The following is a 19,180-nucleotide window of genomic DNA, read 5'->3' as shown; positions in this document are numbered from 1 at the left end:
CCACACACAACAGCAAAGAGCAAGCAAATGCAAGTACCTGCTGTGCCCCAAGCTCACAGTTTCTTGCCGGCTCCGGAGGTCATGAGTCCCCCCGGAACCTAGTCTGAGCTTTCAGACTTCAACTGAGCATTCCTTTGTCTGTGCTGGGTCCTGAAACTGGCTGGAGTCCGGCTGGATCTGGCACAGAAGCCAGCCTGGGTCTGGGGTGGATGGGGACTGCCGTAAGCTGGACCGGGCTCTGCCTGGCACCACAGGTGAATCAAGTTTTGTTATTAGGCTCAACAGGCAGACTCAACTCACAAAGATAACCTGAACTACTGAGGCCATTAATAGAGGGCTTTTCACCACCACTCAGGAGGTGCCCTAGAGAAAAAGGGTCTCAGACAAGCACTCACCAGAAAGGATAGAGGGAACATTATCTTTCCTTCTCTACAGTCTCTGGGGACCTGGATGAGACCTGCTGGGACACCCTACCAGCTCCAGGGCCTGCAGCCAGGATCCTGGGGAAACTGGCGAACCCGGCAAAGGGTGGGGGTTTTGACCAAAGTCAGCTCTCCCAGCCGGAGAAGGCAATGGCACCCCACTCCAGTACTCTTGCCTGGGAAATCCCATGGGCAGAGGAGCCTGGTAGGCTGCAGTCCATGGGGTCGTGAAGAGTCCGACACAACTGAGCGACTTCACTTTTACTTTTCACGCATTGGAGAAGGAAATGGCAACCCACTCCAGTGTTCTTGCCTGGAGAATCCCAGGGACGGGGTAGCCTGGTGTGCTGCCATCTATGGGGTCGCACAGAGTCGGACACGACTGAAGCGACTTAGCAGCAGCAGCAGCAGCTCTCCCAGATCTCTACTGTGGGGCTTGGCCAAGAGGAAGAACAGTTTCCAAATCCCATTTGTGAGAATTAGATCTTCGGGTTGTGACTTATGACTTAGATTTCTAGATGCTCACTGGTGGTGACTCTCTCTCCCAGGGACAGCTATGCCTGCTGGTTTGTCTCATTTGTGAACTGAGAACTTGGCTTGACAGTTCTCAGGTTGGAGTCTGCAAATATAGCCTGGAAGACACGTGGGTTGCAACCCACTGAGACTGCCAGATCTTGGGAGAACTCTTGAGTCTTTGCTTTGGCTGTCTTGCGGGTGATGCCAGATCTTGGGGGAGCGGGATCTTTTGTACCCTCCTGGGGAAATGCCCCTTGCATCCAGTGAAACTGGCTCAGTCATGTCCGACTCTTTGCAACCCCATGGACTATACAGTCTACGGAATTCTCCAGGCCGGAATACTGGAATGGGTAGCATTTCCCTTCTCCAGATCTTCCCAAACCAGGGATCGAACCCAGGTCTTCCACATTGCAGGCAGATTCTTTACCAGCTGAGACACAAGGGAAGCCTTTGCATCCATGGGGTTGTTTAATAGTCAGGAATATTTACTGTCTGTTACAGCTGAAACCTGACAAAGTATTTGAGAGGATTTTTTAAAACTTATATTAAAGTAGCTCTATTATTAGAAGTTGGTCAAATTGGAAGCTGATTTTAAAAGGCTGAGAGCAATGATTTTTTTAGCTTTTGTCCTCTAAACTAAAATTAAAACTTTGTACCCAGAAGGAAAGAAACACATTAGGAAGCCTTTGTGGAAGGATATACTAAAATATTCCAAAGACACAGAACTCTAAGTCTGAAACAATAAAATCTTCTGATTTTTACCTTAGTGGAAGATCTTCTCCCTGGCATAAAGAAACACATTGAGGATAAGTGGTTGGATAGTTGAGTCAGTCTCTTAATATTCAGGTTGCAGTCCAATTATTTGAGGAATTAAAAACATTTTACTTGTATTACAGATAGAGTCTTTACAAGAACAGAAATGCCTCTAGAAACAATTCACAGCACACTCATTCCTTTGCTTTTTTTCCTTTTTCTTTTTTTAACCAATCCCCAAACCTCCCCAATTCATCTCAAAATGTTTTCAGATTTCGTAAATTATTTGGACTTACAAACCGGTATCCTTCTTGGTGGAACTTGCACTCTTTCACTGTCTTTTGAGATGTAACTGTTCTATTTGGTCTTCTCTAGAAACCAAGGTAATTCTTATCAGGAGAGAGAGAGAGAGAAAAGGCTATTTTGCAATCCAGGCCTATGAAAAAATCTAAAGTCTCTTTCATAAATATTAGTAAAAAGCTATCTGAAGAGGTAACCTTAATTTGTTCCATCTGCCAGAGACACAATGATCTTTTATAAGCTAGTGGGTTTTGCATTATCATACCCGTCTCATGCCTAAAATTTTAAAACAAAAGCTATAAAAACTGTTTGCATCCGTCTGTCCGTTTATAGTATCTATGTGTTATGATTTTTTAAGCTTCCCAGTAGTATTGGCACTATTAATTTGTAAAGAGCTCTATTTTAATTGGTTTAAAGGCAAACGGTAAATAAAATATACTCACAGAAATATAGAAACTAAACTGTTTTTCAAGTTCATGTGATCTAGGATAATCTTCATAAATAAAACCTAATTTGTCTGTTTACTTAATTAGAACAGGTCAATCTTTGAAGCTATTAGCATTAAACAGAGTATTTTTAATTCTACCTCGGTTTACAAAGTCAAAGAAGCTCCTTCCCTCAGTTGCAGAATTTGTCAGCAAGAAACATAACTTAAAATGATTAGCTGTTTAATGTTTCATGAAATTTCCAAAAGCAAATCTAATTGTTACGAACAAGTAAATTAGATACACATAAATAAAAGGTTTTACATGAACGCTCAATGAGAATGTTTTACGGTAGGTCTACTTAGAAATAGTTCCCAGAATCTTTAATACGCTTCAGCTCATCTTTCAACAAAGTAAAGTCTCCATTCTGCTTGTATTCAAACATTTATTAAGCACTTAATGTTGCCAGGCACAAGTAAAACACATTCAGAAATGAATAGAGGTAGCTTTTCGCCCTAGAAGTACAACAAAGCACACCTCAGCGAGCTGTGTAGACAGTTGTTAATTTCCGCTTCTCCAGTTTCTCCCATTTCTTTCAGCTCAGGGATTTATAACCAGAGGACGTCCTACAAACACTGCAGCGGAGAGACGACTGCAGGTAGGGTGAGAGAAATCTAAAATAAACCTGGTTTATAGGCGAGCACGGCTCACCTAACACTCAATAACCATCCCCGTATCTGCGTCAAGGAACCGCACGGAGCACACTGTAAATTTCACAAACTGACCAACTTCGACTAATGAAATCAAATTTAAAAGTCCCCAGGATCGTGTAAGCCAAAGCCGAACAATTTCATACTAATTTTTGGTTGAATAGTTTACAAAAAGAAAAATAAGACCTCAGAAGGACGCTGGCACCAACCGACAACACCGCGGTGACCTGAAAACTCCCAGGGGGCCGCGGAAACCACGTCTCGCGAGAATTGAGGAGCTGGGCCCTAGGCCCAAAGGGGTGGGCGGGGCGAGACGATGGGCGGGGCGCCGGGACCACGAGTTCCGGGTTCACGGGCCGCAGGTCCGCAGAGGCAGTGACCTCTGGCGTCGGTCTGGGCGCGCAGCTATGCCACGGAAGCCGGGCCTCCTCCTGCCGTTGCTGCTGTTGCTGCTCGGCCCAGCCCCGGCGCGCAGCTTCGGCCAGCTGCCCTTGATCCTCAACACTTGGCCTTTCAAGAATGCAACCATGGCAGGTGCGGGGCCGAGCCGGGGGCTGCGCTGCGCGAGCTGGCGGGGCGGGCGGGCCGCCGCTGACCCGGGGCCGGGGGCCAGGAGCCGGGAGCTGGCAGACCTTCCGCAGCCGCCCCTCCGGCCTCTCCCGCTCCCCCCGCGCCGCGGCGTCTCCCGCGCCGCACCCCTTTCCCCGCCACAGCTGCATTTTTAGGTCCTCAGCGGCGGGGTGACTCCTGTTCGGACGCCGGTCACTATTTTCCACCCTGACCTACGGCACTTATGGCCTCTGCCCAGACTTCCAGGGGCCCCTGCACCTTCTTTTGCCTTTTATTGTTTTTTCTGGGCTTGTGTCCCTTGTCTGCCTCAGCACCTCTGCTTTCTAACCCCTGAAGTATCCGCAGTAACTCTCTACTTAAGCTTGGCAAACGACCAAATTCCCAAATAAAGCATCATCTATTCACCTTTATTTTCTGTGCTACATGCTGACATGCCGTAACTGTCATCAGAAATACGCCGTTCTAGTCTTGATTATACATTATCATCATCCTCAGTTCAGTTCAGTCGCTCAGTCGTGTCCGACTCTGCAACCCCATGAACCGCAGCACGCCAGGCCTCCCTGTCCATTACCAACTCCCGAGTCTAACCAATCGGAGAAGGCAATGGCACCCGACTCCAGTAGTCTTGCCTGGAAAATCCCATGGACGTAGGGGCCTGGTAGGCTACAGTCCATGGGGTCACAAAGAGTTGGACACGACTGAGCGACTTCACTTTCACGCATTGGAGAAGGAAATGGCAACCCACTCCAGTGTCCTTGCCTGGAGAATCCCAGGGACGGCAGAGCCTGGTGGGCTGCCGTCTATGGGGGTCGCACAGAGTCGGACACGACTGAAGAGTCTGACCAAACCCATGTCCATAGAGTAGGTGATGCCATCCAACCATCTCATCTTCTGTTGTCCTCTTTTCCTCCCTTCAGTGTTTCCCAGCATCAGGGTCTTTTCAAATGAGTCAGCTCTTTGCATCAGGTGGCCAAAGTATTGGAGTTTCAGCTTCAGCATCAGTCCTTCCAATGAACACCCAGGACTGATCTCCTCTAGGATGGACTGGTTGGATCTCCTTGCAGTCCAAGGGACTCTCAACAGTCTTCTGCAACACCACAGTTCAAAAGCATCAGTTCTTCGGTGCTCAGCTTTTATAGTCTAACTCTCACATCCATACATCACCACTGGAAAAACCATTGCCTTGACTAGATGGAACTTTGTTGGCAAAGTAATGTCTCTGCTTTTTAATATGCTGTCTAGGTTGGTCATAACTTTCCTTCCAAGGAATAAGCGTCTTTTAATTTCATGGCTGCAATCACCATTTACGGTGATTTTGGAGCCCAGAAAACTAAAATCAGCTACTGTTTCCACTGTTTCCCCATCTATTTGTCATGAAGTCATGGGACCGGATGCCATGATCTTAGTTTTCTAAATGTTGAGCTTTAAGCCAACTTTTTCACTCTCTTCTTTCACTTTCATCAAGAGGCTCTTTAGTTCTTCACTTTCTGCCATAAGGGTGGTGGCATCTGCATATCTGAGGTTATTGATATTTCTCCCGGCAATCTTGATTCCAGCTTGTGCTTCATCCAGCCCAGCGTTTTTCATGATGCACTCTGCATATAAGTTAAATAATCAGGGTGACAGTGCACAGCCTTGACCTACTCCTTTTGCTATTTGGAACCAGTCTGTTGTTCCATGTCCAGTTCTAACTGTTGCTTCCTGACCTGCATACAGGTTTTTCAAGAGGTAGGTCAGGTGGTCTGGTATTCCCATCTCTTTCAGAATTTTCCACAGTTTGTTGTGATCCACACAGTCAAAGGCTTTGGCATACTCAATAAAGCAGAAATAGATATTTTTCTGGAACTCTCTTGCTTTTTCGATGATCCAGCAGATGTTGGCAGCTGGATCTCTGGTTCCTCTGCCTTTTGTAAAACTAGCTTGAACATCTGGAAGTTCATGGTTCATGTATTGCTGAAGCCTGGCTTGGAGAATTTTAAGCATTACTTTACTAGTGTGTGAGATGAGTGCAATTGCCTCAGAACTTCTAAAAAAATACACATGCCTGGGCCCAACTCTTGAGGTTTTCATTCCACTGCTTGAATGAGACTTTCTTTTTTCCAAGTTGCTTAAGTGATGTTGATTTGCAGCCATCTGGGACTGAGAATGACTAAGATATCACCTCCTCTAGGAAGCTTTCCCTCATTTAGCACCCTCAGACCCAGTCTCAGTCAGGTGCCTGTCTTATGTGCTCCTGTAGCATCCTGTACCTATCATGGCTCTGTCATTTTCTTACTGTGTTCCATTCATTTCAACTTGTACTGCCCGAGGAGTTTCTTCTACTCCTACTCCTCTCCCCCATTTAGGGCTACTAATAGAATTTTCTGGTGCTGAACTGGCTTTAGCATTTGATGGCCTTAAGTTTGTATGTTACAGGCAGTACATATGATTCAGAGAATGTGTAAACAGGCTACAAGAAATTGCCAGCTACAAGGAGACAGAAAAGAAAGTTCAGGGCCCCAGGCAGGAAACAGTTCTCTGTGTTGCCTGAATTCAAGGGGGAAACTTCTCTAAATGTACTTTGAAGCCTGTTCTTTCAGTAGTAATACTTAAATTATTTACAAATAGTAGCACCAACCCGTCAAGGAATTCTGTTTTTATTAGTAAAGAAACTGACTGCTGAAGACCTTTTTTCTTCCTCCCCTTTGCCATGTGTGGGCCTCTGGAGAACATAGTTTAGTGTTAAAAGCATGGCCACTGGAACCAAAATAAGTATTTAATATGGTGTTTCTCTCCAGTTTTAAAACTTACAACTGAAGCTACTAAAAGACAAATTGAAAATTCATGATATAGCATCATAAGATTTTTTTCTACATCAGATTATTTAAAATATACCTACTGAAGTAGCCTCTATCACAGCAAGTGTCCATAACAGTACCATAACAGCAGATAATTCCAATGTGGGCTCAGGTGGATTAATTTATTAATTCAGGTATTGTGTAATTAGTATCCCCATTTTAAATAGCAGGAAACAGATGCCGAGAGGTTAAGTTGTTAGCTCAGGGTCACACGGCCCAGAATCACAGAAGTATTCTTTTTTCACACACGTAGTAGAAATGGGTACTAATACAAGTGAAAAAACCCTCACTTTGCATCAATAGCCGAAGCCTTTGGATTCTTCATGGTAAGTACCTGTCTTACATAATTCTGCCTATATCATTCTGACTTCTTTGTAGCACTTGATAAACGAAGATTTCAACTTAACTGGAGTAAATGTGCAAACAATTTTTAAAATAGGCGTTTTTGTGCCATTTTTGGTCTGTTGCCTTTGGCACGGAAAAGGAAATCAGTATCTACACCACTATTGGGTTTGATTCCCAGCGTGGAAGACGTTGGCGGCTGGAGGTTCGGCCCTGGACGCAGTTGAGAGCGGCTGCGCGACGTGCGAGCAGCAGCAGTGCGACGGCAGCGTGGGCTTCGGGGGCAGCCCGGACGAGTCGGGGGAGACCACGCTGGATGCCATGATCATGGACGGGTAGGGACGCCCTGCACACAGAGCCGTGCTTCTCTGCGCGGCTCTGCTGCAGGTGGAGTTACATTTGCAGTTGGTTAGTCTTATACCCCGGAGAAGGCGCTGGCGACCCGCTCCAGTACTCTTTTGCCTGGCAACTCCCATGGACGGAGGAGCCTGATGGGCTGCCATCTATGGGACTGCACAGAGTTGGACACGACTGAAGCGACTTAGCAGCAGCAGCAGCAGCAGTCTTATATCCAGAGCAAGATGCACAAATACATACGGTGGTTTTTCTGATTTTTTTATTGGAGTGTAGTTGATGTGCAGTGTAGTGTTAGCTTCAGGTGTGCTGCAAAGCGGATCAGTCACACACTTTGCTTTGTATTCTTTTCCCATTTAGCCCATTGCCGACTATCCAGTAGAGTTCCCTGTGCGGTACAGTAGGTCCTTGCTGTTTATTTTATATACAGTAGTGTGTATGTGTCAGTCTCAATCTCCCCACAATGTATAAGTTTTGATATATTTTAATATAACCTATACTCAATATCTTGTAATAACCTATAATGGAAAAGAATCCAAATCACTTTGTTGTACACCTGAAACTAACGCAACATTGTAAATTAACTACACCTTAATTTAAGATTTTTTTGAAAGGAAAAATCATTATCATAACAGAAATATCACATGGAGGTAGGTAGGTCTCCTTAGAATAGAAAGAACCTTAAAGTACAAAAACGTGTACCTGGGAAACCATTGTTTACCTGCCAGCCACGAACCCTGTGGTTTCCCTGACCTGAAGCCTTAAAGGCCCTTTCAAAAGCCAGAGCAGTGGGAAACTGAGAAGGCCAGTGCTGTGGGAGTACATGGCTAATTGATTTTCTGGTTTTTTTCCTTAAATGTCTGAATGTGGGAATTTGTATGAACTTTGTGAACGTGTTGTCACTTCTGTGGTAAGACGGTGGAGTTTAATCCTACAAAACACTATAGGTTGAAGTAAAAAATTTGTGAACATATAAAAATACCTGAATTAATCTATCTGACCGTGCTTGTTTCTGGCAGCACTACCATGAACGTGGGAGCAGTAGGAGATCTTAGACGAATTAAAAACGCCATTGGCGTGGCACGCAAAGTCCTGGAACACACGACGCACACGCTGTTAGCAGGCGAGGCAGGTGTGTTGCAGCTGTGCTCCATCATGCTGTCTTTTGGCTCTAGTCTTCACTCTGAAAAAAGGGCTCAGTGTAAAATAGTGCATGAAAGCAGACCTAAGTTCAAAGTCCAGCTGTTTCACATAACATCTGTTTAACTTCAGACAAGTTCCTTGACTTCTAAACCACACTTTCTTTATCTTTAATGGAGGATATTTTAGAAATCAGTTTATTATCAATAAATGAGTAATTACTGAAGGAGAACAAGGATTCAGCATCATTTCCCTTCTTGTGTTACGTTTATATGGGTATAAGACCTGAGAGACATATGATGAGAGAAGGTGGGAACAGAAGGGGTTTTGCTACAACAGTGGTACTTCCTTGAACACCTTCCTAGGTATATACTCAAAATCATACTGCAATCTATAGTCAAAAACCACATTTGCTACATCGTTTAATGATGTAGTGAACAACTCCAGGAGGCATCCTTCAGTTTTCTTGACGACAAAGCCAGGAGCTGTTACTCTTCTTGGAATCAGTGGTGCCTTTATTGGGTGTCTTAGCATTTCTTTACATGCTAGGCACTGCACCCCAGTTAGAGCCACAGAGTCACTGTTGTTGCAGGGTGTCCCTTTCCTTTTGTAAAGCAGAAGGAGCAAGATCTGGAGGGAAAGGAGAACTGTCCTCACACACAACACCAGGGTGTCAGTAGAGGAGCGTCAGGAAGGGCGTAGGGAAGCGGAGACCTGGAAACCGATGCCCACAGCACTCCTTGAGTCTGAACACTCCCTGGACCGTCTGTGTTTCCCACCTCGTGCTCCACAAAGGAGACAGCTGACCCACAGCATTTCCTATACATACATTTTATTTAAAAGAAGACACTTAACTCATTTACATTTTTGTTCCCAATCTCCAGCCACTAAGTTTGCTGAAAGCATGGGCTTTATCAATGAGGATTTATCCACCAACGTTTCTCAGGCTCTTCATTCAGACTGGCTTGCTCGGAATTGCCAACCAAATTACTGGAAGGTACGTATGCATGATTTTTAAAAGTTATTTGAAAATATTGAGTGACAGTCCTTCCCCTTTCGGTCATCCACCTGTTGCCTGCAGCATCAGTTAGCAACCCTGGTTGCTCGTTGGAACCAGCGATTGAAGCCAGCTCTGGGCACAGGTGGTCTCGAAAGCTCCCTAGCTGCATCCAATCCACATCCCCGTTGGGGAGCTCCTGGCCCCTGGCAGTGGCTTCAGACTTAAAAGGTTTCTGCTGTAGGGTAAGGGGCTGCCTCACTGCAACTGCTTTCTCTGTTTCTTTGTAGCAAAAGGTTCCATGTGTTAAAAACCCAAAGTTTGGAAACCATTAATCTAAAGTATTTCTTAATAGTTTATCTATGTGAAGTATACTCTATATTTTGCCCTTATTCACCTTGAAGATTTATACTATTAGGTGTCTGTTACTAGAAAGATAATTTGTCTGTAAATCAATGGAAAAGCAAAGAAAGTGTTAATCCTCAGTCGTGTCCGACTCCTAGTGACCCCATGGATTGTAGCCCACTGGGCTCCTCGTCTATGTGGTTCTCCAGGCAGAATTACTGGAGTGGGTAGCCATTCCCTTCTGTAGGGGATGATTGAACCTGGGTCTCCTGCTTTGCAGGCGGATTCTTTACAGTCTGAGCCACCAGGACTTTAGCCTAAATCGGTTTTTCGTTCCCAGCAGAGTCCTTCTCTGGAGTACCTTGATCTCTTATCCACTTCTTCACCAAATTCTAATTACCTTTGAGTAACCAGGGAGTCTCTTGAAAGAGACCACTGCTTGACACCAGGTCATGGAAGGCACCCTGTGCACAAATGGATAAGACATGAGTTGTAGGCTTCTTGCTTTAATACTAATCCAAGTCCACAAGCTGAATTTATGAATTTGGATTATTTTCTTAAGCCTCTCAGATTCATAAAAGAACCTGAAAGTACAACTTAGAATATGCTCACATGAACCTAGCTTTGAAAATTGGAAGGTTTTAAAATAGATTTTGCTTTAAATCTCAGAATAACTCTTCCTTGGCCAGGGAACAGATTCTAAAATTGAAAAAATCAGGTTGTATATCTGATTTCTTTAAGGAATCAAAAAAAAAAAAAGAAAATCTAATCTTAAAAATCATATCTAATCTAAAAAAGAAAATCTTTATATTTGCCATTGTGCTGAGACATTTTGGCATATACAGAGAAAAAGTGGGGATCTCTTCCAGATATTATAGCTGTCTAGTCCATATGGGTTAATTCTGAGATTCGACTAGGTATTTAGCAAAATTATATCCATCTGTTCACATAAGACTTAGCTAACCTTTGGCTTTTAATTCTTACCTTTCAGTTACCAGATGTCCTTTTGGTTTCTTGCTAATGTTTAGTAATTATTCATAACCACTTGCTGATTTCTAAAATCACCCTTTCTAAAAAAAAATAAAACTTAAATATTATTTACAGAATGTTATACCAGATTCTTCAAAATACTGTGGACCCTACAAACCACCTACTATCTTAAAACGAGATGGTATCGCCTACAAAGATCCAGCACACAGTTACAGTCATGATACTATTGGTAATTTGTCTTCTCTACAGTATTTATGCTTATAGCCAGCCATTTTTAATTGCTTCCTTGTAGTTTTAAATTTCTTTATTCTTATTCATGAACCAGAAGGTGATTTTGATTAACTGCCAATTAAGGAAAAAAACATACATATACACATATGTATACACACACATTCTTTTTATATCATCTGTATACATTTTGGTCAATTACCCTATACAAAAATCTGATGATCATTCACGTGATGATTTTTAAATCTTTGTTTGATATTTAGTTCTTTAATAATTTTATGTTTGCCACATTCAAATGATCTATCCAGTCATTTCCAGTGATGTTGGAAGTTTCCATTAGTCTCTAGCAGTGATTCTCTTTGGCATAACAGTTGAAGCGGCACTGAAAAGTGAGCAGTCTGAAGTGAGGAAATGGGATGCCTACAAAATGATGCCATGAAACCAGGTCATTAAAACACACAGATTATATACCACTGGTGTAATTTTCAGAATCCCCAAGATTCCTATTGTCTTCTACCTGAAATTAATGGAAGAGGATGTTTATATTGCCAATTGCTCAATTATTTGGTTTTATTTGAGGTACACTTTAGAGTTGATACCTACAATGATATATTCTTTTTTAAATTTCTAGGCATGGTTGTCATCCATAAGATGGGAAATATTGCTGCTGGTACATCTACAAATGGTATAAAATTCAAAATACCTGGGTTAGTGTTTCTAAAAGAACAGATCTCAAAAATATGTATTGAGTGTCAGCCAATATGTCCTAGGTGCCTTGGGGGATGAAGAGCGTTAAGAGCACAGCCCTGCCCTCATAGCTGAGTTCACTGTGAAAGAACATACATGAGTAGCTGCTAAGTACAAAGGAGAAGGGGTCTCATCCAGGGCTGCAGAGTTCAGGGGTGATCAGATTAGGCCAGGATAGTCAGGGAGGCCAGAGAGCGAGGCCGGGCACTGACCCTGAGCCTGAGCTAGGGAACGGGAATGTCCAGGCCATGGCCCGAGCCAACCCGAAGCAGTACACGCCCGGGTTCAGGGCTCAGGATGGCCAGAGCAGAACTGCACATCTGTCAAGGGCAGGGAAGGAAGGCCAGAGCCGGACTTGAGGGAGTCTTTAAGGATTCCTGGACTTTTATTTCAAAGTAGCAGAAAAGCGTGGAAGGTTTATCATTAGCACAAGGAAAAGCGTGCTGAAATGCTGGCATGTGAGCTGGAAAGCAGGAACAGATTGGAGATGAGGAAAAGCGGTTGGGACCTGTTGAGACGAGCCCGCGTAAGACGATGCAGGTGGTGGTGTCGGGACAGGCGCTGTGAACCTGTGCGGTCCCCCTGCGTGTGACGGGCTGCTGGCTGATCTCCCTGTAAGGAGTGCAGGGTTGTGAAAACCCAAGTGGAAAAACTAAGGAAAATCTTGCTTGTCTGTATTCCGATGAAGAATTTACTTGAAATGATAATCAGTGACTAAGCAAAAACATCTAAGAGAGTTTTCTGCACCCTGAATGACCATGCTGTGCCCTCCCAAAGCCGAATAGGAGACTCACCGATACCTGGGTCTGGGGCCTATGCTGACGACATGGTGGGGGCCGCGGCAGCCACAGGCGACGGGGACATCCTGATGCGCTTCGTCCCAAGGTGTGTCCCCCTCCTCCCTCTGTGACTCCAGAGAGTCAGGTGGCCATGCCGTGTGTCAGGATAACATAATCATCTGTGCCACGTGACCTGAACCTGTGTGTGGCAGAACGTTTTAGAAACCTTGCCTACCAGCTGTTCACAGCATCACTTTAACAGTCACAATCCTTCAAGTGAAGCAGTCATAGTCCTCTGAAATGGAATAATGCCGCTCACTGCGCTACACAGATGAAAATACCTAGGATCTATTTAAATAAAGTGTAAGGCCACGGAGAGAACGTGAAAACTGACAACAAAAGTAGAAAATGGAGTCACTATATACCATTAATGACCGAAAGATAACCCTTACAGGTGGCTGTTTTGTTCATGCCTAGTGTTTCTCCCCATTGACAGTAGCCTTGTTTCTTATTTAAAGAAACTATATACTTTCTGACTTTAGGCTGATATTACTAAATAACAGTTATTCAGCCAAAGCCAAAACATTACTTCTTATCTGAAATGAGTGGGTGGGTGAGCTGAAAAGACAGAAATGGCACCCAAATTACTTCCTTTTCTGTTGATATTGCCACAGAAGTTAGGGGCCTCTGTTCACCTATCTGCACTGTATTAAATGTGACAATTTTGTTGGTTTTACACATGGAACCTCAAGTAACCAAACTTTGGAGTTTGTGTATTCTGTGATACTAAAGTTTTGCCTCTGTTTAAATCAGCTATCAAGCTGTAGAATATATGAGAAGAGGAGAAAATCCAACCACAGCGTGTGAAAAAGTGATCTCAAGAATCCAGAAGTACTTTCCCAAATTCTTTGGGGCTGTGATATGTGCCAACGTGACTGGAAGTTATGGTGGGTTTGATTTGAAATTCATATTTGTGTGGACCTGCAAATGTTGCTGAGGACAGAGACTTTTAAATGCCGTGAGAAATTTTATTCCTCTGCAGCAGAAACCAGGGCTATACTGAGTAGATGTTCACTGCTGATGTGTCAAGACCCCCAATGGGTTAAAAATGCACCTGAAACCCTCCTTGGTTGACTGGCAGTGGGTAGGATCCAGTCCTTGGTTTTTAGCTTGTAGCCTTGACATCTGTCCAAAGGAAAGTTTAGCCTCAGCTCAAGTGCATGCTGAGATGGGCTAATCAAGTCAAATGCCTTTATTTGTTAGTAGTTAGGGATAAATGATCTTCCCTGCTTCTTGTCCATTCATTATTTAAAGGCCTCAGTCATTTAGATCTCAGGGTTCCCAGGTACAAAATGTATTACCAATTAGTAAACTAAAGGCGTTAGCAGAATTATTTTTGCACTGTATTTGAGGCATATCATTTGCTTCATTTACTTTTCATGTGAACCTATCACAGTTTCAAAGCACTTCAAGATCAACCACGGCCGCTCCTCATTAGTGAGATTTCAGATGGGGAAGATACATGGCCTACTGATCAATACAACTTATTAGGTTAGACTGCTTATTATTGTGCTTTGATCTCTTACTTCCCACAGTTTGGTATTTGAAAACTTGGTGGAGGAATTCCTTACGCTTTTTTAAGTACTAAAAATGCAAAAGTCAATATAAGTTATGGGGGAAAAGGCTTTATGTCTAAAATAAGTCTGTTTCATCGATTCCCTCTTAGGAAATAAGTCTTAGAAAGCTCAAAGTTGCACTTAACAGGATGTAAAAATGATAATTATATAATTGTAGATGAATTTAAAATTGACCAGCTCCTTACGCTGAAAGTAGTGGCAATAAAAGGATGCCCTCCAGGTGTCTGAGCCGGGGAAAAATTGTCTCTGTCTGACAGAGACCATCTTGACAAATTAGCCTCCCCACCCATGGGCATAGAAGAGTAGAAACAAACAGGGAGCCTGGGGAGGGGAAGATTATGGATGGATACAGGGAATGGCCCAGTGACTAGGAAACATACCTGAAAATTTTCTGCTACAAAAAGGGTATGAAAACTTTAAAATAATGGTAGCAATGACCGCATATGTATAGGAGCAAAGCATCAGCCTTTATTATGAGGTCTCATGGGCTGTCAGCTGATGGGTACTAAGGTAGACACACTCACACTGGTATGGCCTGCCTGAACAGCAGGCACACATTGGCCACTGTCCGAAGCGGTGTCTGTACTGGTTGTAAATACATGCATTCTACATTTAACCAAACGGCTTTCTCTCTTCTTGGCCCCAGGTGCTGCTTGCAATAAACTTTCAAGATTTACTCAGTTTCAGTTCATGGTTTATAATCCTCTAAAAAGTGAGCCAACTGAGGAAAAAGTAGACTGCATCTAATCCATCTTTTCTGTCAGCATCTATATTTAAAGAAGAAACAGAAGCTGAAAAGTCTACTCACTGTCATCGAATAATGTGCCTACTGTATTCTAAACTCTGTAAAATAAGCACAAAAATAAATTTTATGCTGAAACAGCATTTTCATTTTCTATATATGGAAAAAAAATTTTTGTTTTTACTTAAGCTTTATGTATCCCCTGAAAATGAATATGTGTGTATTTTGTATATGTTTAATTTTAAGTGATCTCTGGATTTCTGTTCAGTGTTTCAAGAAATTTCTACTTTGGGGATTTATTTCCATAGTAATATAGTAAAGGCACAAAACAAATCTGTATTTGGATACTTAAATAGGTAGAGTAGCCAAGATATTTAGACCCAAAGGAAGAATAATGATGAGTCCCACCATGATACGCTTTAACTGAATTTCAGTACCTTTACAGTAGTATGTCTCTTAATGACTTATTATCAGTTATACATAGTATGGTCTTCTAGCCTGAAGAGGAAAGAATGCTGTTAATATTACAGGTCCATTGTGTTTTGCACATATTAGAAAATGTGGGCATCTTCTGGTGAGCAGCCGTGTTGATTTTCTTGGATTTTTTCATCTAATGGAGCTCTCAACCTGTGAAGGTTTGTTAGCCACAAAAATCTCTAAATTTTTAGCTATAAGTATTTAGTACTGATAATTTTTTCTGCAAGTTGATTTAGAGAACTTGATCTGTACTGTGGTTTTATGAATCTCCTGTACAGAGACTAGCAGTGAGTCAGTGCCTCTTGTCCGCCTTGCTTTCCTGAGCACTCAGTCAGCCGTCTGTGGACAGCCGTCCTGAAATGTACATGTGTGTGCTCATTAGCATCTCTGCCTTCATGACCTTGTACATCAGGAGTCATTAATAAAGCTGCATGTACAATATTGTCCCCACCTTCAGTGTATCTGCCCTGTTTATTTCCTACCCTCATCTTAATATTTCATGGTCTTTGTAAGTTAGGGCGGGAAAGCTGTAGTTTGGAGAATGCTCTCGGGTCACCTGTGCTCAGACCTCACCACGTATCATGACTGGGGTGCCTCCTTACAGACGCCCTCTCTGGCCGATCCAGTCAGTCTTCACAAAGAGGAACTTGAAAGCTGGTCTCAGCAGCTGCTGATGGAGGCCTGAAAACCAGTAAGGAAATAATCCTGCAGCCTCACACTCAGAGCAGCAGGGAAAATCTTACTTTTGTGGGTTCCCATGACGTGTGATGGCTTGCTGAAATCTACTGGACTGTGGAACAGGGAGAAAGAAGCCAGATTGAAACTCAGAGTTTATATCAAGGTGAAATGCCTGTGTTTCTTATTTGCCGTCTGTTAACATGTTAGGTAACCGTGTACCACCAGAAAAATATATTTGAAAATCTTCACAGCCTGTCACTCCCTAGCAAATTAGTTGACCCTGATTTACTCTTGTAGAACTCTGACCTGAAGTTGTTAGAGAGGTACATGTACACTGCTGTGGCTACTGCTGCTAAGTCGCTTCAGTCGTGTCCAACTGTGACCCCATAGACGGCAGCCCAACAGGCTCCCCCGTCCCTGGGATTCTCCAGGCAAGAACACAAGCGGGTTGCCATTTCTTTCTCCAATGCATGAAAGTAAAAAGTGAAAGTGAAGCCGCTCAGTCATGTCTGACTCTTGCGACACCATGGACTGCAGCCTGCCAGGCTCCTCCGTCCATGGGACTTTCCAGGCAAGAGTACTAGAGTGGGGTGCCATTGCCTTCTCCAATATGTACACTATATGCACATAAAAAGGGATCTATTTCTAATACCAGCACTCAAATTATTCCTTTTGGTTTCAAAAGACAAATAATAAGTATAAGACATTTTAAATTGAGATATCATACATAGACTGTCAGTTCAGTCGCTCAATCATGTCCGACTCTTTGTGACCCCATGAATCGCAGCACGCCAGGCCTCCCTTGCCATCACCAACTCCCGGAGTTCACTCAGACTCACGTCCATCAAGTCAGTGATGCCATCCAGCCATCTCATCCTGTCATCCCCTTCTCCTCCTGCCCCCAATCCCTCCCAGCATCAGAGTCTTTTCCAGAGTCAACTCTTTGCATGAGGTGGCCAAAGTACTGGAGTTTCAGCTTTAGCATCATTCCTTCCAAAGAAATGCCAGGGTTGATCTCCTTCAGAATGGACTGGTTGGAGTCTTCTCCAACACCACAGTTCAAAAGCATCAATTCTTCGGTGCTCAGCTTTCTTCACAGTCCAACTCTCACATCCATACATGACTACTGGAAAAACCATAGCCTTGACATAGACTGTAACATACTTTTAAAGCTCATAATTTTTAATTGTTGAAGTTCTTTTTCAGTTCAGTCGCTCAGCCGTGTCCAACTCTTTGTGACCCCATGAACCGCAGCATGCCAGGCCTCCTTGTCCATCATCAACTCCCAGAGTTCACCCAAACCCATGTCCATTGAATCAGTGATGCCATCCAACCATCTCATCCTCTGTTGTCTCATTTTCCTCCTGCCCTCAATCTTTCCCAGCATCAGGGTCTTTTCGAATGAGTCAGCTCTTCACATCAGATGGCCAAAGTATTACAGTTTCAGCTTCAGCATCAGTCCTTCCAATGAATATTTAGGACTGATTTCCTTTAGGATGGACTGGTTGGATCTCCTTGCAGTTCAAGGGACTCTCAAGAGTCCTCTCCAACACCACAGTTCAAAAGCAGAAGTTCTTTTTATTAAAGTGTCATTATATCTGATACTTGGTGACTGAATTTGGAGCTAAGGACATAATTGAACTCAGTATCTTAATAATTTAATTAACTTCATTTGAATAAAAACTGATGACATATCTTAATTGGATGCTAATTATGAAAACAGATTAAGACCTATTTATGTCATTTTATTGGTCTTTTTGAAAAAGATTCCTAGACCTTTAAAAGTGCTTCTAAAAAGACATTTAAATTTTTTGCTTGTTTTCTTGAGTATTATGCTATTTATGTGTATATATTTGACCCTTAGGAACTTAAAAGGATGACACGGCCCATGAAAATTGCATGTCTATGAATTGCCTGTGCCCCATAGGTGCTATAAGATAAATCTTTTCTTACACAATCCAGGGTCAGCCAGTAAAGAAATGCCATATTTCAGTTTTTGAAAAAGCATAGCCACTTGAAGGATAAAATCACTGCCACATTCAACTTGGATATAATGGGGAAAGTTAAAACTGCCATTATCAACCTATTTGTATCTGAGTTAAAGGGACAGGAAGTCATACAATTCTAATGCCTGGAGAGTGCACTAAAGCACTGGTCAGCTGATTTAAACTTGTGACCTTTCTATGCTGTGCATTAGATGTGGTTGTTCATGTATTCTCTTTAATTAAAATTTGGTTTCTAGAATGTGGATGACAACACATGATATTATGAGAAAATCAGATATTACAGTAGATGTGGAAAAACAAAGTTCCTTTCAATTGCTAGCTATCTGTCTCCATTTCTTTCTAACTTGTGCAAAAATGTCAAAAGGCTTCTTTGCATTCCTAAATAAAACCAGTGTCACTTGTCTTGCTCTCTTGTTCCATTTATTGTAATAAAGACTGATTAAAAATTAAACCAGAGTTCAGAATAAATGTCAGACAGCAATGTCTGACAATGTCAGACAATGATTCTAATGATGCTAAAGCAGTGTTGTATTGGAGACCCTTTTACCAGGAAGCCAAACCAGTGCTATCAGCTGTATCTGGGAGCTAATTAAAAATGCAGGTTCTCAGACCCCACCCCAGGCCTACTGATTCAGAATCCACATTCTCTCAAGACCTTCACTGACTCATATCAATTTAGAATTTAGCAGCGCTGAGCCAGAGGATGCCAAGTTTCCTCCTGGAGGAGTTAGCCTTGTGAATCAGAAAGAGCACGATGCTGGGGTTTGATAGCCCTAAATGGGACTAAACAACAACAACAAAACTGGAATTGTTTTTCTGCCACCACATTGTCTACTGGAGAAATTCCTTGACGAGTCTTTTTCCACATCTGTCAAATTACGTCTATCAATACATGTGCTGCTCATAAATCATGACACATCTACCACAGTGTCTGGCATACAACAGAAACGGAACATCTTTTAATTCCTGGCCCTTGCCCACTCTCTCCAGCAGCACCAATATCCTGTGATTCTATGGATCTCAATTCCCGTCACAGACCTCATTTCCCACTGCCACTCCCCCCAACTGAAGAAAATAAACATAAATGATCAAATCTTGCAAAAGTAACATCATATACTAAGAACTAAATAGTTATCAGTGGCAGCAAATGGAGTTACTCCAAGCTTTGATATGCTATATCCCTCA

At 42.9% G+C, this 19,180-nt stretch overlaps 1 protein-coding gene across 1 annotated transcript; it reads left to right on the top strand.

The window, feature by feature from the left end:
- The first annotated feature begins 3,419 nt into the window (after positions 1-3,419).
- Positions 3,420-15,762, top strand: AGA (aspartylglucosaminidase). The gene is made up of 9 exons (XM_069573058.1): positions 3,420-3,660; positions 7,057-7,210; positions 8,249-8,361; positions 9,254-9,366; positions 10,816-10,930; positions 11,561-11,636; positions 12,454-12,561; positions 13,269-13,402; positions 14,739-15,762. The coding sequence occupies exons 1-9, from the start codon at positions 3,534-3,536 to the stop codon at positions 14,837-14,839; spliced, it is 1,041 nt and encodes a 346-aa protein (XP_069429159.1). The 5' UTR covers positions 3,420-3,533; the 3' UTR covers positions 14,840-15,762.
- The last annotated feature ends 3,418 nt before the right edge of the window (positions 15,763-19,180 follow it).

Source organism: Ovis canadensis, chromosome 26 (assembly GCF_042477335.2).
Source record: "Ovis canadensis isolate MfBH-ARS-UI-01 breed Bighorn chromosome 26, ARS-UI_OviCan_v2, whole genome shotgun sequence".
Lineage (NCBI taxonomy): Eukaryota > Metazoa > Chordata > Mammalia > Artiodactyla > Bovidae > Ovis > Ovis canadensis.
This window is presented reverse-complemented; position numbering and strand designations above follow the sequence as displayed.

What these genes read in the sequence shown, in the direction of transcription:
- AGA (XM_069573058.1), top strand. Translation starts at nt 3,534, where the DNA reads ATGCCACGGAAGCCGGGCCTCCTCCTGCCGTTGCTGCTGTTGCTGCTC. An exon ending in GCCAACCAAATTACTGGAAG is followed by an intron (nt 9,367 to 10,815) that starts GTACGTATGCAT and finishes TATTATTTACAG; the next exon opens with AATGTTATACCAGATTCTTC. An exon ending in ATAAAATTCAAAATACCTGG is followed by an intron (nt 11,637 to 12,453) that starts GTTAGTGTTTCT and finishes GCCCTCCCAAAG; the next exon opens with CCGAATAGGAGACTCACCGA.